We start from the raw sequence: 26,897 nt of genomic DNA, 5'->3' as shown, positions 1-26,897 counted from the left end.
CTGGGGCCACATAGAACCAGTCTAATCCCTCTCCCTTATGGGTGCCCTAGACACGGCAGTTTTTCAGCCTTCCCTCAGTTTTCTTTTCTCTACTCTAGGGCAATCATCCATTGTTTCGTCCACAATTTGTCCAGGCTTCCTTTTTTTTTTAACTCTCAAACAAAAGAAGCCCCTAAATTAATCTCATTGTGGGATGGCTGAGTCAGTGTAATAATAGGAATCTTTTATTTTTGCCACATGGAATGCCATTTGTCACCTTCTTTGTAATGATCTGACAACTGGGCTTTCCCTAAATTTCCTTTTCTTAAAATATCACCCAGCACAGTACCCTTTGCAGTCAAACTCCAAATAATATGTACTTCCTGATGAGAAAGAAGACATTACCAGTGATGCAAATGGCTAATATTTCAGAAATTCAGAAGATTTCACTTTTCATTGCTGTGGGTGCTTTTTTGACTATCATAGATTTCAACTCTGCTGCACCTTAGTAAACCATCTTTATTCGTTTCTTTGGCCAAAAAATTTCACCACCAGGTGGATGGCCTTCTAGGGGTGAGCCTATTGAGGTGACAGGTCTGGTCCTTTGATGACAGCCATATGACCTGGTCTTTGCTGGAAACCTTTCAAATTTGGTAAAATAATAATAATAACAATCACAATAATAGCAGCTGACATTTATATAGCGCTTACTATGTGTCAGTCACTGTATTAAATTCTTAACAATTATTATCTCATTTGACCCTCAAAACAATCCTGGGAGGTAGTAACTATTATTATCTCTGTTTTAGAGCTAAGGAAACTGAGGCAGAAGTTAAGCGACTTGCCTAGGATCACATGGCTATTTAGTGTGTGAGGTGGGATTTGAGCTCAAGTCTTCCAGATGCCAGGCCCAGTGTTCTATCCACTGTGCCAGCCGGCTACCAGTGTGTGATCAGTGAGAGTAGGGATTGTTTCTTTGTATTTCTATCCCCATTGCCTAGCACAGTTCCAGGCACATATTAGGTGCTTAGGAAATACAGACCTATCGATTGGTTGGTTGGTCCTCCCAGAGTCAGTGTTCCACTTGCACAGGCTTGGAGAGCTCTGGGCCATCCAGCCTTGCACAGCACAGGCATGGTGAGGGGGTGGAGTGAGTGGGACCCTAGCGAAGGGAGTGTCTACGTAATCAAAGCCTAGGAAAAGATGATTATTCGTGGCTCTGACTTGGCTTGGTACTCTGAAATAGATTCTAGTATCTATTAAAAAACAAGTAAAGTTGAACAAATGATCTACGTATATAGTGTACTAAAAATGTTTTCACAATCATGTATTGAAGAGATGTCTTAGTCCTCACTGTTCAGGTCACTGCCTTGGTTTACCTTCCATTCATTCTCAGCACCAAAGGATTTGCTTATTTTAAGGTTAAGTCTTTGGCCAGAGAACAAGTACAGTTTCTCTTCACGTGTTGCTATTTGCCACCGTGTCTGGTCCTAAGACAATTCCAAGGATTGAGTCTCTAAAAAGAACATTATAGTTTTCACTTTATTTTTTAGTGTTCTTTTTCTTTTGGTCTCCTTCTTCTTTCACAACCTGACTAATATGGAGATAATTTTATATGATTGAACATATATAACCTATATCAAATTGCTTACCATTTTAGGGAATGGGGAGGGGAGGGAGGAAGGGAGAAAATTTGGAACTCAAAATTTTTTTTAAATGAATGTCAAAAATTGTCTTTACATGTAACTGGAAAAAATAAAATACTGTTTAAAAAAAGACAACAAATGAAAACAACGGTATACCCAAGTCTCAGACTTGCAAGACACACACACACACACACACACACACACACACACACACACACACACACACACACACACGTACATGGGCACCACCATGGTATACTCTAACACCTAGGCTATGGAGGAGGTGTAATCTGATGTGCAAGACTGGGAGCCTAAATTCTATTTCTAGTTCTGACATGAATATCGTTTTTAGGCTAGAAAAAAATTTATAGAACACCTCCCTCTTCTCTGAGACTCCCATACAAACTGGCCTCCATTCCTTTCTCTGGGTGTAGAGATTAAGAAAGGGGATCTTTCAAGTAACATTTAAAATCTTCCCTTCATCTGCACAATATCTGCCTGAATTGTCTGAGTGGTCAGTGAAGCCAAGGGACTTGGGTTGGGGTGGGAATGGCTGAATCTCCACAAGTATTTGGTTTCTCCTTTCAAGAGCTGTGATGCCCATGTAGGGTGGCCATTTACCTGTTGGAATTTATGTTTTGATGTTTTTTTGTGAATAAAGAAAAGAAAAACACCCAGTAAATTTCATTAGAAGGCAACTGAATTCACTCCTCACCTGTCTGATAAAGTCATTGAGCAAAGATGATACTTTCTACCTGGTATGCTGTTCTCACCTTCCTTTGAGGAAGGTCGAAAATGTTTAATGTTGATTTAGATTGCTGGGTAAAACCATACCTAATTAACGGGTTCAGTAAGATTGAGTTTAATAGACACTTTTCCCAATAAATGCCAGATGACTTTCGTTTACCTCCTCACTCCTGAAAATGGCTTAGGCTTTGTGTTTTCTTGGATATTTTGCAGATTAAAAGGCTTGGAACAAGTCACTAAGGCTACAATGCTTGGTCACCTTCTTCCTGTGTTACTGACCTCCCTGATGCACCCAAACTTACAGACTTTGACAATGGCTGACGCCCTCATGCCCCAGCTGGTACAGCTGGTGCTTTACACCAGTCAGGTACGGCCTTTGATGCTGACTGAGGGCATTGGTTTTAGACTAACAGATGCATGTTTTCCACTGAAAGTATATTCAGTTCAAGGAGAAACCAGAGAGACAGAGGGCAGGGGTGGATAAAGGAAGTTTTCATGTCTTAAAAAATGAGCTGGCATCTAAAATCATTAGATAGTTGAGTGATTCTTCCTCTCTTCGATCATATAACTTATTTATGAGTCCTGCAGTGGATGTGTGCGTGCTGAGTTCACGCTCTTTTGTGTATGTAGGACTACAAACCCAACATCTCCTCTGATCCCTTTAGGCCCTTGCCAGCTGCTGGTGGCAGGGTATTCTCTGAATAGCATTGTAGACTTTAATTAAGGAAAATAATGTTAACAGGTTTGAGTAATATAATATTATTTATTGACTGAAAACAAAATCAGGCTAGAAAGATCACTGGAGTGAGTCAGCAGGTTCTATTTCTAGGTTTGGCTTTTGGTGACCTTAAGTGATTCCTTTAAATTCTCTGTGCCTTTATCTCTTTGTTTGTAAAATGGAGTTAATATCTCCTGCCCTTATTCAGGAGGACAAATGAGGTCATCTGTGTGACTCTGACCTCCTTGGAAAGAAACCTCTGTATCATTTCATGGCCTGTTGTTATTATTATTGAGATTAGGATGTGTGATTTAAGATGATGGGTTTTGTGTTTCAGACGGCCTTGCTGCTTAAAACTCAGTCTCCAGTTTTTGCCGAAATGGGCTGTTCCCCATGTGGTACATCAGATCAGAAGGGCAAGCTGTTCCCAGATGAGAGGTGATTGATGCTGCTTTGTCAAGTGAACCCCCTACTTTTATTTATCATTATTATTATTATTATTATTATTATTATTATTATTATTATTATTATTATTATCATTATCATTATTTAGTGAAAACTTGTTATCCTTTCACAGTGTTTCCTGGCAGGGAAACTGTAACTTGGAAAAGAAAAGGATTGGAGGGTCAAAATTTTATGGTTGTTTGTAAAATTGCTTTGTAGATTTATGAAAAAGTTTTTTTTTTAAGTGCATTTGATTTCTGTAAGGAAATAATTTCCCAAAGAATTGAGAGAAGAGTCCAGCCACTGAGCTAAGGTGAAGGTCAGTTCTGCTTTTCTCTGGAGCTCTTTCACAAAAGGATCTGCCCAGATGAGAGAACACTACAATTGGATCATTTTGAGCAATGAGGTCCTATCAGTCTCTACTTCATGATACGAGAATGAGTAAAGTAGATTAGAATAGACAAGAGTGGACAGCTGGGGATTTCTTACTGTCTTATGCAAATGAAAGTTAATTAATGAAAGTTAATTTGTGTAGGATTTACATCCTGAAGGGAGGTCTTAGAAAACATTAATGCTTGTGATATGTGGAAAATAATGGGTTTGGGTAGGTCCTTTAGCACTTTAGGAGGTTTTTGGTTTTGATTTTTTTGATAAGGTATTTTATTTTATTTTATTTTTTAATTTTATTAATTTATTTTGATTTATCAATAATCACTTCCATATGCTTTTAAGTTTAAAATTTTTCTCCCCCTTCCTCCCCACCACCCTCCCCGAGATGGCACACAATCGGATATAGGCTATACATTGACATTCCTATTAAACCTATTTTCACATTAGTGGTGTTGTAAATAAAAATTTGATAAGATATTTTAAAAGAAAAGTTTGTTAAGTTGTTCCCTTGGCATTCAGTACATCTATCTAACCTCTCCCTTGAGAAGAAAACGTGTTCTTGAAGCCCATAACTACAGGGATTTTTGATCCAGGGACAGGTACTTCCCATTGATTGCCATTGTTAGCATCCTTCCTAAATCACAAACAAACCCAGTGTTATCACAATGCACGCTTTGTAAAGTCTTTCAGTGAGATCTTTCTAGGTGGCCTCACGGGAGCATCTCATTAGCCTTCTGTATTAGGATGGATACGTATTTGGGGATTTTGTTGGAATCTTGGGTCCTTGCTGCTACACTATATCATGGTTTCTTTCTCTGTTTTAAGAATGCTGGATGAGAAAGAAGAGCCAGGTTTTCTCACTGGATTAAAGATTCCTGCCCCGTGGGCTGCGGGGAAAACTGTGGAAACAGTGCACCCAGTCAGAGACAATTATAAATTTAAAGAAACAGTCCACATCCCAGGAGCTCGCTGTCTCTATCTGAGATTTGATAGCAGATGTTCTTCACAATATGACTATGACAAGGTAAGTCAGGACCAGTATGGAAACATTTTTAGGCTGAATGTGCTTATTGCCTATATGCTTCTTATTTATTTATTTCTCTCTTTGTTTGTTATTTTATTTTGGAGAGGGTTTTTTTTGTGTGCTTTTTTTTTTTGGCTAGTGGTCACCATTCATGACACCTTGTTTCTACCCACAGATGTCTCTACAGAGATCCTTCCTAAAATAATGTCAAGAAGGGTAGTGATTGAGGGAGTTAAAGAACCATCACTTTTGCAGACTAAAAACAGGGTTTTGAAATTAAATTAAGACTCTAAAGCCTTTCCTTTTTCTCTGCCATGTGGTAGAAATCATAGGCTTTTCAGGAGCAGCTATCCAATTTGCTATTGATTTTTTTTTTTATGGCAAGTTGCAAGTATACTGTGAAAACTCGTCAAATGACCTCTCTGTGTGTGAGCCTTAAGACACAAAGAGGGAAATTCTTCTTTGGAGATCCCAAAGTGGATCTTTTGGTCTCCTTCTTCTGAGCATGGACCTTCCTCTACAGAGAGATATATGAGGTTCCATTCCCATAAAATAGTCTCCCTATGTGCATGTGGAGAGAGAAGGATGCTGGTAATCCCTGTGGTTACCTACTTATGGGGATTGTGCCTGACTTCATCGACCATCACTTTCAGTGCCACATAGATCTTTGAGAAGAAACATTTCTCCAAATTAAGGTTTATAGTCCTACCTAGACAAAAGTATAAACAGAGGGGATAGAATAGGATCCCCATGAGAAGAGTCTAAATAAATTGGGATTATCAAGCCTATGGATGAAAAACGATGGGTTCTTTTAACTGCTTTTAAGTACGTGAGAAAGGGAGGGTTGCTTAGCCAGTTGTTACCTCTATTTGCTCTGGACCGAACAAGAAAAAATAGCTTTAAATTGTAGCAGAAGAAGGTTGTATTAATAAGAAGGAAGAATTTTTAACTGTGATCATTACGAGATGGTTCAATACACATTTCAGTAATATTTGACACACACTCATTAAGTGCCTACTGTGTGTAAGAAGACTGCTGAGTAGGTGGCACAATGGATAGAGCATCAGTCCCGAAGTCAGGAGGACCTGAGTTCAAATTTGGCCTCAGACACATAATACTTCCTAGCGGTGTGACTCTGGGCAAGTCACTTAATCCCAATTGCCTCACTAAAAAAAAAAGAAGAAGACTGCTGAGGAAGTTGAAGAACCTCCTTTTAAATAGTATACAGCCCCATCTACCAGGAATGGGTTTATGGTGTCAGCCTAGATCCAACTTTGTCCGAAGACAGGGGCATGAGCTAGATGACCTTTAGAAGGTCCTTTGCAACAAGTTCTCAGTTCATTTGTCCAAATATCTATGAAACACCTATTAATATGCATGGCTTGCACACAACACAATCACAGAATGACAGAGTCAGAAGAGACCTCCATCTTGTTGTAATGGAAAGAGTGTTGGATTTAAAGTCAGAGGACTCAGCTTCAAATCCCAGTTCTGCCGCTTGTTACTTTTATGACACTGGAGAAGTCTCTCCACTTCCTTGGGCCTCCGTTTCCTCATCTGTAAAATGAAGGTGTTGGATCGGATGAGGTCCCTTCCAGCTCTAAGCCTTAGGTCATTTTCTGACCCTGATTCAACCTATACAAGAACGAGAATCCTCGCTCTGCCCTCCTCAGTGAGTGGCCTTCAGTGTAGATGGCCCTCCCGTCTCCTGAGGCAGCCCGTGGTCCTGTAGGGCTTGAATTAGGAGCAGGGTTTGCCTTGAATGCGGCCGAAATCTGGCCCTCTGCGGCTCTGACCCGTTGTTCCTGGTTCTCGCTCCGGAAGCCGGACTGAGCAGGTCTGCTCGCTCTTGCACATAGAAGCCCTTCATATTCTCATAAACAGTTGTCTTATGCCCACTAAACCTTGTCTTCTTCAAGGTAAAGACCCCCAGCTCCTTTGCTTTGTCATCAGATGGCATGCATGCACCATCCTGGTCTTGCCTCCCTGAATGTTCTCCTACTTACCAATGCTCTTCTTAGAATGCGGGTCCTACCCCCACTCCCAGTGAACACTCTTCTTAACACTTGCTCTCATGGAGCTTGTGGACTAGTCTGAGCACGAGAAATCTTGGATAGAAATATAGGATGACATAACATGCAAAAGTGTTGGGAAGGGGTCCAAAGTTCTATATCATTTTCCTGGAGGGCAGAAGCTCTGCCTGCTGTAACCCTGTCTGTTTTTCTGATTTTTAGTGAGATGACTCTTAAAAATTATACTTTTTAAGATTACCCTTTTAGTTTAATTAGTGTTATTCTGTTTATCCTTTTAAATGTAGTCATCTTGGGGCAGCTAGGTGGCGCAGTGGATAGAGCACCGGTCCGGAAGTCAGGAGGACCTGAGTTCAAATGCGGCCTCAGACCAAACACTTGATACTTGCTAGCTGTGTGACCCTGGGCAAGTCACTTAACCCCAATTGCCTAAAAAAAGCAAAAAAAAAAATTTTAAAAATGTAAATGTAGTCATCTTGTGATGATTCAGTAGTGAAGTCTTTTCTAGAAGTTCGTGTTAAGAGACACAATACAGAGACTGATTACCTAGCTGACCATCTCATTGACTTTGCCATCAGTCTCCGGCTGTTGACAGCCAAAGATCTCAAAGCATAAGAAATGCTATGGCCCTCTTAAGCACCCAGGGCTAAATCTCACCTTCCACTGGACACTTGACTCATGTTGAAGTCACAGGAAATTATCGATGCTTAGTAGGAGACAGGATTTACTCTGTTCAAAAGTGTGAGAATCCTTTCTTAGAGAAATGTGAATGCCAAATAATCAGAACTTTCGCTTAATAGAAACCCAGCTCTCATATGAGCATTGGAAAGGGTTCACATCCCTGCTCCTCCACTTCCTCCACATCTCAACTTTGGCAAATCAGTGCACATTCTTGGGCCTTCAGTCCTTCATTCAGGTCCGTTCTGGCCCCAAAGTGAAATGAAATGACCTGCTTTTAATAAAGAATATTATCAATGCATGATAGACAAAGAAAGATGCTTGCCTCTAGCTCAGTGTCTTAAGTCTAATTTATCAAGCCAAGCCCTAGGACATAAAGAGCTGGGACCCAATGGTCACTGCTGGAGCAGGGGCTGGAGGCTGGAGGAAGGGAGTGGGAGGTAGGAGTGTAAAATCAACACAGATCAGTACAAGGAAATTTGAGGAGAGACAGAGAGCACTTCCTTTTTATGCCATCTGACGTGTGTTCCTCAGCTCTATAGTTTATTTTCCAATTTGTTGCTGCTTTTTTTTCCCCTGCACTCATTTCTTCTTTCATATTCGTTTTTTAGTTAAATGCTACCATGTTTCTATCTGTGTTTGCTTAGTTAGCTCATTTTGGGGAGAGTTTGAAGGGAAAATTGTGCCAGTTAAAAATAGTTTGTGTATATGGAATAACAAGTAGAATTGAGCATGCCAAAAGAAGATAGAGCTTAGGTGACTGGGAATATCTCATTTTCCAAGGTGGGATTCTGTAGTCCCTCCAGTGAGTTATATTTTAGTAACTGTTAACATGTTTGCTCGATAGCCAGTGTGATGGGTGCATCCCGCACTGACTGCTTAATGTAAAATCATTGATGCTGGGATTTAAAATGTTTGATATTTTGAAAGAATTAGGCAGATTGTCTTGTTACATTGACAGCAGTGCCTGGTTATTAACTGTTTAAGAAACAAATCTCTTACGGCCTCTTTATTTGTAGATTTTGTTTTTGTTTTTCTTTTACAGTCTAACAGTATATTTTCTGTTTTGAAGTTGGTGATTTATGCTGGGCCTAACACTAACAGTAGGAAGGTTGCTGAATATGGAGGCAATACACTGGGATATGGCAGCCGTAGTGTCTTAGGAACTGGCTGGCCAAAAGACTTAGTAAAGGTATGGTATTACAGCTCAAATAATTTCATAGAACAGAAAAATGAAGTCTTATGTTGTTAGCCCTGGGCCCATATATCAAGAGTAACACTCTTTGGATGGAGGTTTGCCATGAGAACATATTGTGAAGTAGGAGTATTTAGTTAGGTTTACCTGATGAAGGTGTCTTCTCTAGCTGATCCTCCTTTTCCCCCGAAGTGCTGATCTCTCTTGTTATTTTCAGGAACGATCCCCCATACCTTTTTCACGAAGTTAGATTATGATGATCCTCCCATCCCTTGTCAGTCAAGGTCACATAGTCCACTGGATCCAGGGGTCTTCTTGAGACCCTTGTTTGATAGGGTCACAGCATTCTCCCCTCCCCTTCTAGGACAGCAGGGCAATTTCAGAGACCAGTGTGTTGTAGAATGCAAAAAGCAGGATCCTTGGTGTCAGAAGCCCTGGGTTTGATTACCGTTCTGGGTACTTAACTATCCTTGGGGCCTGAGCTAGGGCACCTGACGTCTCTGGGCCTGAGTCTCTCACCTGGAAAATGAGGGGTTTGGCCAGATGCCCTCTGAGGTCTCTTCCACGTCAAAATCCTATTCAGTGGGCACATGGGACTTGGGCATCTGTTAATTAGCAAGGCTTTAGAGAGCATTGCCAATGCTAATCCTCAATGTAGTGAGATTCAGACCTAGCCATTAGTAGTATTAGGGCTCCTGAATCAACCAGCACTTACAGATAGGACTGTGAGGTGAGCTGATCCCTTGAGCCTGGAAAGACTCTTGGAGTTTGTCCCCTGAGCTTTGTTGTGATATGATGCATCCTGACCTCAGGGAACCTGAAACCAGCCATCCTCCGTGGTGGTGTTTGGATCGAGCTTCCACTTCATCCGGCCCTTTCCACGGTTAGGTTGTTAACTGCATCTGAATTTGTGCTCATAGTAATGAGTAAGAGACAGTGTAGCATGACGGATGGAGAGCTGAAGACCCGCCCCTCACACGTACTGGTTGTGTGCCCTGGGTAGATCAGTGCCCCAGACAGCTCTCCAAGGCTGTAAGTCGTGGAATAGATGCTATTTTGCATTAATAGAAAGAATTTCCTTCTTCAGACCCCCCTATGCCAGTGAATTCCCATCTAGGAAAGGAAAAGGACTGACTCCACGATGCATTACAGAGTCTTTGAGCAGCCTGCCCCCAGGTGTTTGATTAGTGTTGGCTGCACCAAGGCCTTCTGCTTGCCCTCTGGACCTCAGTAAAACTGCTGGCAAATCTTCCCTGTAGCACAGGAAGAGAGGGACCAACAGTCTGCTGGCATTATTCGAATTTATTCTCATATCAATTCTAGCCATGCAGTTAGGCAGTTGTGGTCCATCATAGCTATCGAGCACCAGGATCTGGTAGGGCAGGAGAGTCTCCCTAAAGACCAGAGGCTCATGTGAAAAGGGATGAAAGTGACATGAAAATGACTTCTTAAAAAGAATTCAGCCTTTGGCCTTTTCCAAGAAGTGAGCCTGTGAAACACACTGATCTGTTGAAAACTGTTTTTGTCTTGTTTTAAAAGTGCCTTTTTCCCCGCTTAAATTTTAAGGTGGAAGGGGATACAGTCACCTTCTCCTTTGAAATGAGAAGTGGCCGAGAACACAACACTCCAGATAAAGCTATGTGGGGCTTTGCTTGCACGGTTCGAGCTCAGGTACTCTAATGTGACCACTGCTGTTTGTCTGATGCATTTTCTCCTGTGCTCCTGGGTTATTTCATCTGCATCTGCAGACGTGGGGGCAGGGATGAGCCGTTATTTCATCTGTTACCTCCATTTGATGGCACTGAGCCAATCAACCCTCTTGACTTGAGCAGGAGAGGGTGGATGAGTCGGCAGGGATGAGGTTACGACTTCTGTAGAGAAGCCGACTCAGACTTGGTCGTCCAGGGGTCCAGGGAATCTACACGTCTTGTGGATGGCATGTCCTTAGTTCCCAGGTGGCAGAGCACCATTGTATAAGACACCGATTCTGGAGTCGAGGCCATACTGTAGATCAGCTTGGAGAAGGTGATGTAGTTGAGGAAGCCACAGAAGTCCTGTGAAATGGGACTAAATGGAGGGGGCCAGATGGAATTGTGGTGCATCCCTAAGTCGGGCTCCCAGAGAACCTGGGCCTCAAAGTCTTTGCTGATATTTGCCAGAAATGAACATATAGTGTTATGTATATTGCTTCCCCAGAATGTTGCTGAGGCCGCACTCTTTGGTCATTGAAATTCTATCTATCATCCATCCGTGTTGCTGCTGTAAAGAGTTTGGCTTCTGCCACTGCAGGGCCTCACCAGCGATGGCCAGTGCTGGCTCAGGGAGTGCCAGGGCCTGGGGATGCTGCTGTTCTAGGCAGCGTGACATAGCCTAGGTTAACGAGATGCATGGACGTGCATTGATGAGCACGCTTTGCCCCTGTCCACACTTGCAGGAGTCGTCGGAGGATGTATCAGGAGGATTACCCTTTTTGGTGGACCTGGCTTTAGGTCTATCTGTACTAGCTTGTTCCATGTTAAGGATCTTATACAATGGACCAGAAATTACCAAAGAAGAGGAAACCTGCCAAGAGCTGTTAAGATCGAAGCTTTTGCAAAGGTAAAAGACTTCAATTTGACTTCTTTTGTTTAGAGAGGATTTGGGATTTTTCAGTAAGAAAAAGAGCATTTAGGGTTCATTTCTCAGCCATCATTGTGCCTTTCATTTTATTACCCAACGTATACTGGCACCTACTGTGTGTCAGGCACTATGCTAGATACTAGGAACAAGGGAAACTCCTGCCTAAGTAAATTGGGGCCACTCTCTTAACTTGACAGTTTGAACAAATTTGAGTCTCCCATTTCAATTCCTTCACTTGCTGAAAAGTGCTTCTTCAGATGAGTACTTACTTGGTAACTGCAGAACTTCCCCGTTAGACAGGGGAGGAGAACCCCACCCCAGACTTAGGTGTCCTGCAGAGAGTTATTGAATGGTGTCCTTCACAACCCACTGGAGATGGAGCCTCCTGATCTAGATTGATGATGGTTCAGCCACATCCCGGGAAGGTGACTTCTCTGCTTTCCCTTTTGGTATAGCCATGTGGGAGAGATGCTCCCTCCTTTTTAAGAGTTCCAGCATGGTGATTGGTGGAGCAAGGGGTTACCTGCTCTATCTGCTGTGATGGAGCCACATGAATGGAGTCTTTGAGATCAGTAATTGGTTGAGGGGGATAAATGTAGGGAGTGTAATGTGCCTTGATTTACCCAGGGAGTGCTAACAAGGGGGATGTGGCTGGTCTTCCCTATGGTGCTGGGTGCTTTGGGACTATCTGGGCTGAGGTGGACACTTTACCATGAAGTTTTTATTTGGCAAACAAGGGGAGACCTTCTAGGGTGTTTTTAGAGCTAGAGGCAAAGAACAAGGGACAGATCATACTAAAGAATATATGCCAGTTGCTGGGCAAGTGCCATGTTCTTTGTCTCCTCTCTCTAGCAAGAATCAAAGACTTTAGCAGGGTCCTTAGGGTTTCCCTTTGGGATCCTACATGTGAAATGCTAACTTGGATTCCATAAAAGAGTAGAGAGTAAACTTTCAATACAACAAGAGCCTAAGGGGAATAAAAGCCTTATTGATATAGCTCTGTGTGTGTGCGTGTGTGTGTGTCTATAATTAATTTGCTTGCATTCCTCAGAATGAGTAATAGCACTTGCAATTACAAAATTCTAAGAAGCAAAATTATATCCTTGCACATGTGATAAGAAGTACAGAGTCACTGAGACCAGACACTATAGAAATCATTGAAGAATTTAGAGTTTTGTTGGCCTTCCACACTGTCTGCACTTTCACAGTGGGGTTGGTGGTATGTCTTAGAAGTTATGTTGAAGCTAGTCCTGAGAACTTCTGTGGTCCTTGTGTTAGTAAATTTAGAATTGAAACCTTCAACTACAAAAACTTTCCCAAGATGGAAGAATCATGTTCACAAATTCCCATGGTGCTCCTTGATTTTAAGCCTCTGGAGAAGGGTCCAGTACAGAAAAATTACAGCCTCAGTGCTCACTTGATCTTGTTACTGTCACCAACAAACTTTGTCCAAGCAGCCTTCCTAGAAGTGAGGGAGATGAGGAAACTGAATGCGAGTGACCCCATCTTTGCCTTTTTAGATGTCAGTGGCAGGTGGAAGCCAATGGAGTGATCTCTCCTGCTCTGACCCCAAGCCCTTCTCCGCTGCCACTCACCATAGATGAAGACAGGGAGTTCACCTACCCCTCTGATGTCCTGGTGCCTCCCTTGGGGAATGACTTTGAACTGCCTCGGATCAGGCTGCCTCCGGGAATCATGATAAAACTCAGGGAAATTTCTGGGCGTGCGAGACCTCAGTTTAGACCAAGCATAAAGTATGTTATAGCATCTTATTTGTGTTTCTGGACAGATTGTATTGCATTTCTCATATTCTCCTTTAGAACAGAGATCAGTCTTAGTGGCACTTTTTGGCTTGCCAAATATATTCTTGTTCTCTCATTTATTTAGTGAGTGTTAACTGCCTTCCCCAGAAATCTCACCTTTGGATCCAGCTTACTAGGTCTAGTGGTGTGGTGGGAATAACATCTCTGTGTTATCTGGAGGACACATTTTACCTGCCGGCAGAGAGGGCCATTAAAAACCTCTCCTTTGGTTTGGGCAGAACAGAAATCTTGGCTCCAATATTGTTATAAAACCACAATGTTGTTAATGATTAAGAAATATAAAATTAGGCATGATCATTTGTGTTGGGGGGGTGGGGGGCAATGGGTGTTCAGCTTTGTGACTTTAATTGTAGCTTAAAATGTCCAAACCTCAGCAAATAGAGCCACTAAAAATTTGTATTCAAGTTCTCTGCTCTAATATATGTCTTTCCCTACCCCAGCCCCCAGCCATCCCCAGCTGGTGTAGTTATTAAGTGGTGGTAGTGATGGCCAGATGGATAGACAGTGCTGTCATTTTCATGCCTCTTCTTCTCCTTGTAGACTGACGGTAGAAGTTGCAGTGACTGCTTCTTTACTGTGCTGAAACCTAATCAGAAGTGTGATCTCTCAGAAGTCTTAAGATTTCTAGGGAATTAATATGTGGCAATTCCGTATTGTAAAGTTGTTCATTTTAACTGTAGGGAAGTGGTTCAGCCTGATGTCATGGAAGAAATGGTCGTGTCGTGTGTGATTAAGCACCTGAACTTGGTTGATGCTCTGCAGTCTTTGATCAATTTCCAGTATCAAGAGGAGCATGCTGAAGAATATGATTTATTATGTAAAATCATGGGGGAGACCTTTAAAAAGCTCAATGCTATGGAGAGGCAACTTCAGGTAAGGAAGGCCAAACTATTTGTTATTTCCTCATAAAGGATATAAAGGATTTCTTAAGTGCTGGACGTTAAGAAACCTCAAAGTTTGTTCTTAATTTTGTAAGGAATGGTGTAGCTTAGATTGCCTAATTCATATGTAAGCTAGGTATTCCTTGCTGAATCTCTTTACATTGATCCTTACTTTAATGTGTTTATCAGAGTGTTGCAGAATTGGAACAGAAATGGCAAAACGAGGTTGATGATGCCATGCAAGGAAAACTGGAAAACAACACACCATTCTTTTACGATTATCATTTTAATGAGGTGAGCATATCAATATAGCTTAAAACACCCAAATCCCAGCCAGCAGAGCCACTCCTTTTCCCTCCCCTCCCCCCAACATCTCCAACTAATGGGGTCAGGAAGTGGTGGCGGATTGGTTGAAGCCTCTCATTGGTGCAGCTTACTTTAACTCTTTGTAGACTAACAATAGGAGTGGCGGTTAATGCTTCTTTACTGGGTCCACACCTAACCAGAAGCATAATCTTTCCGTAGTCTAAGATTTCTGGGTAGTTAATTTAGCCAGCCTATAGAACTATTCCAGAGGCATCCCTTTTCATATAGGATGAGGCCATGCTACCTTCACAGAAGGAGGAAATAATTTCTATTGTACCTAAAATTGACCCATGTGGTTTTTTCCACAAGTGGTATATAATGATGTTAATTAGACCAGTCTGTTGACAGTTCAGAACTACAAATGACCAGCTATTGAAGTTGTTTTTAACTTATGAGTTTATTTATAAAGATGCTGAGGAAACTTGAGTTGTGATCAAATTTCACTCTGTGTACACAAACTGAAAAGAAATAATCCCCAGAGAGGAGCAGCACCATTTTTAGTCATCAAAATGTCAGTTATCAACTGATAAACTCTTTCCGTTCCTCAGAAATATGTCCAAAAGATGCTATTTTCTCCCTTAAAGATCTGATCATCTAATGCATTGTACCAAGGATGTTGGTGTTACAGGTTATGCATCCATTTTTTTTTTCTCAAATCATTCTTTAGAACAAAATAAAGGAACTGGAACTCTTGTGTTCGATGAAGGAGGTTTCCTTTGATGGAAGTGACCTTGAGAACCTGGTCTTGTCATTGAGGTTGGTGATGGTGAAACAAAAACGTGTTCAATTTATCACATGAATGTTTCTGCCAGAAAGAAATTGTAAATATCTTGATACCATCTCAGCTCTGAAAAAGAATCCAGGTGTTTGCTAAGAATTTCAGATGTGGGACAGACTTCTGAAGTCAAAATATCATGGTTTTTATGAACCACAGTAGACCTTTAAACTTGAGGGCAATACATAAAGTTGGTACAAGTTATAGTTTGGCTGTTTTTGAAAGTTGTGAGAGAAAAGCCCAGCTTGCTGCGGCTGCTTTTTCTCTCTCCCATTCTCTAGGCAAGCTCCTTGGTTATAAAAATTGGTTTTGCCAAATTAACAAAGGACTGATAGGACGTGGACTTGTCTTTTGCAGGGAGAAGTTTTTTCAGGAAGTGAATTCTCTTATTCAGAAACCCCTGCACCCTCTTGCTAAAACAAAAGCATTAGTCAAGAGCTTAATGAACAGAGCGGAATTGCTGCTGCATGTCACCATTGCCGCCCAGTCCAGCATCCCACGAAGCGTGTCGGGTACACCCGCAGAGACGCCAGGTACTGCTGGAAAAGGCCCTTGGGCCCCATAGGATCTTAAAGCTCTCAGTGCTCTCTATTCTTCAAGCCTTAAAAGAGGGAATTCTAGCATTTTCCCACCTGCCCTTTATTTTTCCCCTTTGAAAATGTGGCACATTGTCATCTGATCCTGAAGTTGGATTCAGTGAGCATGACTGTATTTCCTCCTGATGCGACTGCTCCTCCATCAGGCCAGTGGGGTCCAGGGATGGGATTTCATTATGGAAAGAACCCCTGGCGTGCAGCGTCCCTCTGGGGATGGAAGTGAGCAGGCGGAGCGACTTGCCAAGGGTCAAAGGCAAGACTTGAACCCAACTCCTGGGAATGAAGCCAGCCCTTGGTCTGCTGGCTGTGCTGCCTCTCCCTGCCTCGTTAGCTTCAGAAATACAGCATTTGATTGTATGACAGCAGCTATCATATGTCATGTGGGTTTTAGGATCTCATCTGTGCATGTGATACAAAGCGACACCACAATGTAACAAGTATTTAAGTGTATCGAGTATTGTACACTTGGGAATCATTAATCAATTAACATTTATTAAGTGACTGATTACAATGATTATTTCATTTGATCCTCACAACAACTTGGGGAAGTAGGTACTGTTGTGATTCACATTTTACAGATGAAGAAACTGAAGCAGACAGGTTAATGACTTGTCCAGGATCACACAGCTAGCACGTATCTGAGGCTGGATTTGAACCCGGGTCTTCCTGACTCTAGGCCTAGTGCTCTACCTATTGTACCACCCAACTGCCTGCAGAATAGGAGGCAGTCTTAGGCAGGTGGTTGTTAATACATAAGTTGAATTTCATTTCAAAAGCAACAAGCATTTATATAATCCTTTAAATGCATCACCTCACTTGCTCCTCTTAAGAGCCCTGTGAGGTAGGTATTTAGTCTTCCTGTGAGGAAACTGAGGCTGAATGAGGCTCTCATACATTCTTGTTAGAGGCAGGATTTGAACTCAGGCCTTCCTAGCTCCACCTGTACCACTTTTGCTGCTAGACCACGTGGCTGCCTACTGTGGTTAGTAGTTGGTTAACAGATAAAACAGATACAAGTCTTTGGAGCTCAGTCAGTCAATCAGCAAGCATTCACAAAGCCCCTGCCATGAGCCAACCGCTTCTTCTGACACGCTTTTAGACAAATTCAAATCAAAGGCTGCAGGGACTGGTCCTGATGGGCGCCTTGTTTCCTGTGCACGCCTTCTACTGGGCAGGCTTGCCTGGCCCTTGCAGCAGTATGACTGCCCGCCTCATACAGAGGATGACCCTCTTTCACTAATGACTTCAGTAGGGTAAAGGCTTGGTCAGACTCTCCTGCCCATGAACTCGGGTTCCAGGCTAGACAGAGGAGCCACCGACAATGAAGCACAGATTTAAAGAGGAATGAGAGGTGAGGAAGAAGTCGCCTGTGCAGAAAATGGTGCAGTAAAGAGGGCTCTAGCTTTGGAGCCCCGGGACCTGGGTTCAAATCTGGACTCTGCTCCTTGCTACCTCTGTGACCTTGGGCAAGCTACCTAACCTCCCTAGGTCACAGCTTCCTTACCTTGCCAGTCACTGGCAATTCCATATCTGGATTTGTTTTGTTTTAAATAAAGGGATTGGCTTAGGGCAGCAGGCCTCCAAGTTTTTGGTCTCCAGACTTCTTTACACTTTAAAAAATGATGGAGGATCCTCACTCCAAAGGGCTTGTCTTGATGCAAGTTACATCTATCAATATTTACTATATTAGAAGTAAAAACTGAAAAAAATTAATAATATATTCATAATATATAATAATAAATTAATTTTGCTAATATAGCACTTTTGCAGGGAAGGTGAGGCAGTTGGGGTTAAGTGACTTGCCCAGAGTCACACAGCTAGTGAATGTTATGTGTCTGAGTACAGATTTGAACTCAGGTCCTCCTGACTCCAGGGCCTATGCTGTATCCACTGCACCACCTAGTTGCCCCAATACAGCACTTTGAAATGAAAAAATAGCTACATTTTCCAAAAACAACAATGTTTAGTGAGAATGGCATTATTTTACATGTTTTTCCAAATCTCTTTAATGTCTTACTAGAAGACGTAGATTTTCTTGGATGCTTCTGTGTTCAGCCTGTTGATATGTTTAATCCCACAGATGTGTAGTTGGAAAAGGGAGGAGTGTTTTCATAGGCAAGTGATACCTCAGTGTGATGATGAACATAATTTTGACCTTGCCGACCCTCTGAGCCCCCTGATAGAGTCTTAGGGGCCTGGGAATCCACTTGGAGAACCACTAGCCTAGATGCTATCCAAGAGTTCTCCACATCCCAAAGCTGTGACTCAGACGTCACTAATCTCATCATCCCTCGCCCTTTGCAATCTTCTGCTCCATGAAATGCCTGTATCGAAATAAAAAGTGACCTTTCAGGAAGCTAAGGGGATTCTTCCAGACTTTATTAGAGAATCTCTTTCATTAAATTAGTAAGAACTATAACCTAATTACCTGAGGTTAGAAAATGCCTTCAGACTTGAGGATCCTCACTGGGCTTTTGGAACTGTGAGCGTTGGCACTGTCTTGGTGCTTGGGGGGGTGGGGTACCCAAGGAGGAAAAATGCAATGGGATAGGAGGTGGGGTACAGTATGGGCAGGACAGCTGTGATGATGGAGCCATTCTCTCACCTTGTGTTCCAGCCTGTAAATCGGCGTCCGAGACCAAGGTGATCGCTCACGCTGTCCGGCAGCCTGTGTTTCTTCGTAGCATGTCTGCTCCATCTGACCTAGAAATGATTGGGAACGAAGACTTGGAATTCACTCGAGCAAGCCAGAGGTAAGCTGCCCGTGGCGTGGCAGGGGCAGCAGCAGGGCCCAGTGTTTGACCAAGTGCTGGCAGCAGCGCCATCGCCTGACCCAGTGTTGTTCTCTGCAGGCGCCGACACGTTCCCAGCCACCGGAGCAGCTCCTTCACACTCCTTCAGTCTCTGGCAATCGAGGACAGCAGGGACAAGCCTACGTACAGTGTGTTGTTAGGACAGCTGTTTGCCTTCATTGGGACCAACCCAGACCAAGCAGTAGGTCACACCTTGCCCCCCTCTCTTCCTTCATCCCCGTGGAGTACAATGTGACAGCCCAGAGTGCTGGTCAGACCTGGGAGAGGCATCGGTTATTCAGAGACGCTTGGTCTTTGATATTTCAGGTATCCAGTAGCAGCTTCCTCCTCGCTGCTCAGACCAGGTGGCGGCGTGGGAACACCCGGAAGCAGGCACTTGTGCACATGCGGGAGCTGCTGACTGCAGCCGTTAGAGTCGGAGGGGTGACGCATCTTGTAGGGCCGGTCACTATGGTGCTTCAAGGCGGCCCCAGGTGTGTCATCGTTATCTGTTGTCAGCAAACAACAAAATAGTCCTGAGAAGCTTTCCCCATAAACAAGGGAAGCCGTTCTGTAGACTGTGTTACTTGGGGCCAGAACAAACTCTAAATCATTGTTTGCTAACTTAGAAATTGTGCCTTTAACCTTGGCCATTTGCAGCTGAGTGTCCCCCTAGAGCTCTTCACTTGTATTCCCCACAGAGCTCTAGGGACCTTTAATCAGTGACCGAGAAGACTAGGACCAAAGGCCATTTATGCAGCTAGCTTTAGCTCCTTCTGTATCCCATGCCAACTACTGGCAGTAGTTTTGTTTTCTTTTTAATTATAAAATAAATAAAAATCTCAACAAATACGAACAATCCAAATAAGGAATAAACCCTAAATTGAACCATATAATCAGAAGTATTTTAATAGAAAATCATACATAATTTATGGCGATAATGATAGTAGGGTTTTTTTTACTCTTATGAGCCCCTTGTGATCTCTTTTCCCTTTGTGTGATTTTAAGCTTTTGTTGCTTTTTAATATCTAGTCAGAGTCATTTTTCTAATCTCATCTGTTTCTTTGAAGACTCTAGTCAAGAAATGCAGGCTCAGGTAGAGGCTGGCCATAGGCACATGTGCTCAGGAAGTCCTGAGTAGAAATCAAGAGGCCCGGCCTGTCAGGCACGATTCTGTACCACATCAGGACATGCCTTCTCAGCCAGTCACAGACATTTGGCTCCATGGTCCGTTTTTCTCTTGGGTAACTGGGGAAGAAGAAGCCCATGTCTTTTCTATCACTTGGGTTCTAGTCTCAGAAGCGCCATTTGCCAGGTGGATGACTTGAACGAGCCACTGTTCTTTGGGCCTTGGTTTCTTCATCAGGAAAGTAAAGGGTGAGATCCTGTCCCTAGCCTCATAGTCCATGGCTCTGGACCGTGTTGAGTTGCTTGCAGAAGTTCTTTGGTGATTTCTCAGTATCATGCCCTCTTTGACTTGGTCTAAGAAACGTGCGTTTTGATTTCTCTTTTCATAGAATTGAAGAACTAACCTGTGGTGGAATGGTCGAACAGGTGCAGGAGGCCTTCGGAGAGACCATGACTTCTGTGGTGTCCTTGTGTGCTCGTTATCCAATTGCTTGTGCCAATAGCATTGGGCTCTTATGCACCATACCTTATACCAGGTAAAAGACTATGCCCAAGAAACAAGAAAATGCCAAGCTGCAGTTGTATTCTTTGAAAGTTGAACATCTTATTAAAATATTCCCTTCCTTTTGAGTGAGGGAGCAATGACTCAACGAGCTTTTATTAAGCATTTGCCGCATGCCCATCGCTAGAGATACAAAGATAAAAATGAAGAGGTCCCTGCCCTCAAAGTGCTTATATTCTACTGAGGGAGGCAAAATATACACATACGATTATATGCAAAGTAACTCTGTTAGGGAGGCACTGGCCCTGGGGGAAGGGGGTCGGGCACTGGGGCCAAGCTTTGGAGTTATGTGGGAATTTTAAGAGCCTCTGGACTGGTGAGGAAGGAGAGCAGTCTTGGCTTTCCTATGAGAGAACATTCATGAGGTGACTGCTTTTATTCCATTTACCATTTTAAAAGTTTGAGCTCTGACTCTATTGGCTTTCAGTTGTATTGAGTTTGCAGGCTTTTGTGATTCAAAAGAAATTGTCACCTACCCTGACTTTGGATTTATTAAGTCTCTTACAACCTTTAAAGACCCCATGTAAATTCCATAATGTTGATTCCTCTAGAGTCATAAACAGACTTTGGTAACCACAATATCTTGTGAAAGTGGACCTGGAAAGAGGATGAAGATGACGTGTCAGGAAGAAGAAATAGCATGGTGAAAGACGTTCTTAAACTTAGACATTGACTTTCCTCCTAACATATGGTCACCATCTAAACCTCAAAGAGCTCCTCTTTGATGGACAGCTTGGCCATTCTGGCAAGCCCAAGCTGCCCTGATTAACTTTCAGTTGGTGGTTTTGTTTAAGGAGAAAAAAGTGCAATGAATTGGTTGTTTCTTGTGAAGGTGTCATTACAAAGCATTTTGTAAGGTCTTAATTGTGAGTGGTACCGGTCAGGGACCTCCCCCAGACGTTTTTCCAGCCCCCTAGACAAGCTTAGTGTTGAACCCTCATCCTGTGAGGATCTCTCACTTAGACAACTTTTTCTTCGCTGTGTGTAGGAGTGAAGAAAAGTGCCTGGTCCGCAGCGGCCTTGTTCAGCTCATGGATAGGCTCTGTAGCTTGAGCAGTCAGGCTGAAGCCAGCTCCAGCGAGAAGCAGACCAAGAAGCAGAAAGTGGCCGCCATGGCCTGGGCAGCCTTCCAGGTGCTTGCCAATCGCTGTGTAGAGTGGGAAAAAGAAGAAGGTAAGAAGAGGGGAGCCACAGCCTCAACACAGTTCTGCCTTGGGCCCCCCCCCCAACTTCCAGCTCATGCAGTAAGAGGCTTTTCTTCTCCTTGATTCTGAGAAAACCATGAGCTAAAACATAGGCTCCCAAAGTGCGTGATACCGCCCCCAAGAGCACTGGAATGATTGGGGAGGGGGGGGGTGGTAGTAGCCTCGGGTGACACATATTTCAAAAAAAACTATTAAAGTGTTAAAGAAAGTAGATTTCCATGGGGACACTGAGTAAATTTTTTTTAAAGGGTGCAGTAGGCCAAATAAGTTCGGGAATCTCTGAGCTAAAGGATGTCCTTAGGACTCAGGGGTGGGGAACCTGCGACCTCAAGGACACACATGGCCTCTAGGTCCTTTTATTACGGGGATTTGTTCTGTGAAGTTTGGATTCAGTCAAAAGGCTGCACGTGAGGCCTTTCTTCTGAACACAGAGGCCTGCAAAACTTTACATAATCACAGTATTCCCTTGTTTAAAGAGATCAAATAAGATAAATTTATAAAGCACTTAGTTCCTTTCACATCACATGGCCTCAAGGCTACAGGTTCCCCACCCTGCTTTTAGGTCTTTTGGAAAAAGCTAATCAGTTCCACCTCCCCAAAGTGAAGCAGCTTGCTTCTCATTTCTTTCTACACTTAGGTATGAGGTGATTCAGTGAAATGGTTTCATTGCTAATGGGTTAGCATTAAGACAGTGTTTACTAGTTTTGTGTGTGTGTGTGTGTATGTATGTATTAGATAACATTCATTTTCAATTTAGTGCTTAAGATACAATTTTAAAAACATGCCAGAGAAAAATTCAGCATTCTAATGAGAAGGTATGGCATTAGTCAGAAGCAGCCTGTTTTCCTTAAGACTACATTCATGGAAACACAAGGCTGGCCAGAGAGAGGGAGGGCTCACTGACAGCCGTCCTGCAGTATCCTGCTCGTGTGCCCACCTCTCAGTGTCCCCCAAACTCCCCCCAACATGAAATGGCAGAGGAGGTGCTGCTCTGCACTGTTGGAGGAAGCTTTCTCTATGAAGGGATCCCATGTGTGACTCAGACAACAAACTAACCCTATTTGCATTTTCCCTTTTCCCAATGGTTGCTGGTTGATCCTAATCGAAGAAAATGGCTTTTCCTGGTTATCTGTGGAATAGTGTTCCCTTGTTCTCATGAACAGTCTCCTCTAGGACTAGTCTTCATGGAGCTGTTAAAATGTATGGTGAACAAGGAACAGCCTAAAGCAAAGTTAAGGAAACCCAGGCACCAGTAAAGAGGCGGGTCTTGTTGGTCCTGTGGGGTCTTAGGTTTGCTGCTGTCTCACCATGTGCACCCCATCTCTGCCTCTGACCCTAAAGGTGGCTCAACTGAGGCCGTGCACTCAGGCCTGGCACGGCAGGTATCCAGCCTGCTCACCAACCACCTCGCCCGAGCAACAGAATGCTGTGGCAACCAGGCCGCTGGAAATGATGCCCTTCAGGACGTTCTCAGCCTTCTGAACGACCTCTCCAGGTGTGGTGTGGGGCAGCCTCTGGGAGGGCCAGGAGCTGGGGGCCACCCTGTCCTCAAAATCCTGAGCCTTGGGTGGTTTTGGAAACTCTCTCTCTCCCTTTGAAAAGTCCCAATGATAGTCTCAAGAGCTCTCCACTTCTGTGACCAAGTCTGCTGATGTGGAGGCTTATTTCTGCATCATCAGAGAACGTGATCATTTGTGTTACTCCCCGGGGGATAGCAACTGCTAGGCTACTAATTGCATTCAGTAACCGAAGACCAGATCCCCTTGCTGGCAAGATTAAAGCATGCCTTTCAATTGCCTCCAGTTAACTCTTCTTCTCATACCGTGCTTTCAGAAGAAGAAATACTCCAGTGGCTTTATAGCATCATTACTGAGCTATGAGATTAGCAGGGACATACCGTCCATGTAAAACCCCAGGGCCAACTGCTTGTATTTCTGGACCAGTCTGGAGAAGTCATGCAGCTCTAGCTGCAGCAGTTTCTGAAACCAGAGGCCTGCAAAGCTTGACATAGTCATCACTATTTCCTTGCTTAAAGAGATCAAACACGATAAATTTATAAAGCACTTAGTTCTTCTCACATAGTAGGCACTTAACAAATGCTTGTTTTCTTTCCTTGTTCCCTTAAAATGAAGCCTGGTAGAAGAGCCGAGCATTTTGTACTGATCGCTGAACTTTCATGCTTAGTGACACTGTCTTTCATCAAATGTCATTGAGTTTCCAGAGCTGGAAAAAAGACCCTGGAAATCTTGACTTACCGATTGATTTTAAGTAGTGGCATTCACCCTTTGCTTGAAAACTCACAATTTTAGCGGGCATGAAATACTCAGAAATAATATTTTTAATTATCAGTCAATAGTCGAAAAGCATTTATTAAGTTCTGTGGATATAGAGGAAGAAAAAAAAACCCAGACCCTGGCCTCAGGGGGCTCACATTTGGATAGGGGAGCAACATGTAAATAGCCAGGTATATACAAGACACACACAGAATAAGAAGAAGGAACTCTCTTAGGAAGGGTACTAACAGCTGGGTAGCTGGGAGGGCCTCCTCTAGAAAGTGAGATTTGAGCTGAGTCTTCAGAGAGCTGAGAGGCGAGGTGAGGAAGCGGAGCATTCCGAGCTTGGGAGATGACTAGGGGCAAGGCAGAGCGCTGGGAGATGATGAGTGAGGTGAGGAGCAGCCCAGAGGCCAGTGTGGCTGGACCCCGGAGGGTGAGGAGAGAAGGCTGGAGAGGTGGGAAGGGACCAGGCTGCAATGGGAACAGCAAGCAGTAACATGGTCAGATGTGTGTCTTTGGCAAATGACTGTCACCTGAGGGGAGGATGGTTTGAAGTAGTGAGAGACGAGACGAGGAAACAAATGGAAAGGCCAGTGCAGGAGGCCAGGCAGGAAGTGATGAGGGCCCGGGCCTGGTTGTTGGCTGTGTGAGTGGAAAGAAGGGGACGTAGATAAGGCACGGTGTAAAGAGAGAAACGATAGGATTTGATGGCCGATTGGATATGTTGGGTGAGTGCAGGTGCAGTGAGGATGACACAGAGGCTGAGAGCCTGAGCGATCGAGAGGGTAGTGGTATCCTTGACAGCTTGTATCAGAGAAGTTGGAAAGGGGGGCTAAGGTTTTTGAGGAAAGCTAATCAGTTCTTTTTTGGACATGAGTCTGAAGTGTCTGCAGGACGTCCGGTTAGAGATATACAGAAGTTGGCCGGCGCTGTGGGACTAAAGTTCAGAGAGAGGTCAAGGCTAGAGAGAGAGATCTGGGAGTCACTAGATCCATGTGAGCCAATGAGGGGTCACTACAGGAGGTAGTGTAGAGACAGAAGAGGAGGGGTCCTGGGAGAGAGCCTTGGGGACCAGGTGCAGTTAATGGATGTGTTAACAGAGGTGACTGAGCAGGCATGGCAAGACGAGGAGGAGGACCGGGAGAGGACGCAGGGAGGAGAGAGCGATTGGCCATTTCAGAGGCTGCAGAAAGGGCCAGAGGGTGAGGACTAAGAAAAGACCCCTGCAGTTGGTAGCTTTGGAGAGAGCAGAGATGTTCCAGAGGTTTGCGTGTCCTCGTAAAAGGCTGATGCCGAAGCCAAGATGTCTTCCTTATGAAAGATCTTTTCAAGAGGTTAATTGGTCTTAACCTCGAGAGGTCGGCTTCATCTCACATCCTCCATTTTTCTCTCCAGGAGCCACATTGGGAAAGCGATCCTGAGCCAGCCAGCATGTGTGTCCAAGCTGCTTTCTCTGCTGCTTGACCAGCGCCCTTCTCCAAAGCTGGTCCTGATCATCCTTCAGCTGTGTCGGGCAGCACTGCCTCTGATGAGTGTGGAAGACTGTGGGAATGTGGAGCTCCCCCCGTGGAGCTATTCGGTGCCCTCCCTAAACAGTGAGCAGGACGATCCCAGCGATCCAGCTTCCAAGATTGCATCCCTGCTCTTGGCAAAATTGGCAGATTATGTGGTCCCAGGTAAAGAACTTAGAAGGAAGGAAAGCCACTCTGGGGCACCATCTTATTCTAGCATATCATTCAGTGATATTTAATGTACCTCAAAGCACAGCAGGGCCAACGGTCGTAAAGAGGGAGACGAGAGAGAGAGAGACAACCTTTTGCCAGGGCAGGGGCGCTAGCTTGGAATGGAATTGTGGGCATCTTCTAATGGGGCTTTGCCTTTTACTTGAAGGATGCCAGACCGTGCTTTCTCCTACTGCCTCTGAACCGGATACAGCCTTGGCAAAAGCTAGTCCAAAGAATTCCATCAAAGGAGACAAAGATCCTGGGGAGGAGAGCGAGGCAGTGGATGGCAAGCTTTCTATTTTTATTCACAAGAGGGAAGATCAGTCATCCCATGAGGTCTTGCAGCCACTGCTAAGGTAAATCAGACCTGGACAGTCGTCAAGATGGCAGCAGATGCTAGGGATGATAGTGGAACTCTCCCTCCTCTGACGCTAGCTTTGAGGCCTCCTCATGGTGTCAGGGGCCCCTGGGCTCTCAGAGCCTGAGCTAGGGCATATCCCCTCCGGCAGTCTTTTTACCGAGCCATGTTAGGCTTGGTGAGAGCCTTTGTCATGGGGTGTCAGACAGGCCAGTCCTCAGCCTGGCCGTAGGGTAGTGGGGCTGGTCAGCTGCAGCTGCCCAGAAAAACCATTTACCAAAGCACAAAGCCCTGGCAGTCTGCATCAGTGGTGGGAGGCCCCGGGCCATGGAAGTGTCGTGCCGTGCATTTGAAATGGGTGGATCATGGAAGCATGTGCAAGTAAACACATCCTCAGTATCTAAATATTACAAACCCATGAGGATCCTATTAGAAAATGAATGAAGGAATAAATGGAAAACCTTTCTTAAGCCCTTAACCAGTGCCAAGCACTGTGGATACAAATACAAAAGCACATGGCCCCTCCCCTAAAGTTTTTATTCTAATAGGGAGATCCTTCACATGTCAGGGAGTGATAGCCAAGGTGTGGGAGCTCTGATTTGGGAAGTCACAGGTGTGTAAGTCAAATTTGATAACTGCGCCCATAAGCAGGAGGTAGAAGAGGAGGAGGGCTGCTGTGTACCCAGCAGAGGGGAAGAGGGCAAGCAGATGACTGGCTGAGCGGTCAGATGGGATGCGAGGCATGGCCAGGTGTAGTGGATCAGGTGCATTGCTGCTAGCTGGCTCACCAGTCAGTGCAGTTCAGATCCATGGGCAATGATTTTGGAGCCAGACGACTAGGCTCTTTCCCTTACTGGCCTTATGACCTGGCACCCTTGTCCTGGGGAGATTGTACAAGTGTTATCACTGCAAATGTGGCTCTGACTCACTGATTCTACAGG

The 26,897-nt window shown here is 44.1% G+C and overlaps 1 protein-coding gene across 10 annotated transcripts in view; it reads left to right on the top strand.

Annotated features, from left to right (window-relative positions):
* Positions 1 to 26,897, top strand: part of HECTD4 (HECT domain E3 ubiquitin protein ligase 4) — a 197,667-nt gene that overhangs the window by 115,947 nt on the left and 54,823 nt on the right. For 7 of the 10 annotated variants that reach the window (XM_020979892.2, XM_020979891.2, XM_020979893.2 and 4 more), the window contains 19 exons: positions 2,586 to 2,739; positions 3,428 to 3,528; positions 4,750 to 4,948; positions 8,702 to 8,848; positions 10,418 to 10,522; positions 11,286 to 11,449; positions 12,991 to 13,224; positions 13,974 to 14,166; positions 14,364 to 14,468; positions 15,208 to 15,296; positions 15,673 to 15,848; positions 18,529 to 18,664; positions 18,764 to 18,905; positions 19,031 to 19,197; positions 20,221 to 20,367; positions 21,382 to 21,566; positions 22,940 to 23,093; positions 25,270 to 25,550; positions 25,765 to 25,954. In XM_020979892.2, coding sequence (XP_020835551.1) covers positions 2,586 to 2,739; positions 3,428 to 3,528; positions 4,750 to 4,948; positions 8,702 to 8,848; positions 10,418 to 10,522; positions 11,286 to 11,449; positions 12,991 to 13,224; positions 13,974 to 14,166; positions 14,364 to 14,468; positions 15,208 to 15,296; positions 15,673 to 15,848; positions 18,529 to 18,664; positions 18,764 to 18,905; positions 19,031 to 19,197; positions 20,221 to 20,367; positions 21,382 to 21,566; positions 22,940 to 23,093; positions 25,270 to 25,550; positions 25,765 to 25,954 — 3,069 coding nt within the window. The remainder of the gene's footprint in view (positions 1 to 2,585; positions 2,740 to 3,427; positions 3,529 to 4,749; positions 4,949 to 8,701; positions 8,849 to 10,417; positions 10,523 to 11,285; positions 11,450 to 12,990; positions 13,225 to 13,973; positions 14,167 to 14,363; positions 14,469 to 15,207; positions 15,297 to 15,672; positions 15,849 to 18,528; positions 18,665 to 18,763; positions 18,906 to 19,030; positions 19,198 to 20,220; positions 20,368 to 21,381; positions 21,567 to 22,939; positions 23,094 to 25,269; positions 25,551 to 25,764; positions 25,955 to 26,897) is intronic. The other 3 variants (XM_020979896.2, XM_020979895.2, XM_020979894.2) reach the window with 1 other exon arrangement.

This window comes from Phascolarctos cinereus, unplaced genomic scaffold, assembly GCF_003287225.1.
Source record: "Phascolarctos cinereus isolate Bilbo 61053 unplaced genomic scaffold, phaCin_HiC Scaffold_4;HRSCAF=312, whole genome shotgun sequence".
Lineage (NCBI taxonomy): Eukaryota > Metazoa > Chordata > Mammalia > Diprotodontia > Phascolarctidae > Phascolarctos > Phascolarctos cinereus.
Note: the sequence above shows the minus strand (reverse complement) of the source record. Positions and strands in the feature narration are given on the sequence as shown.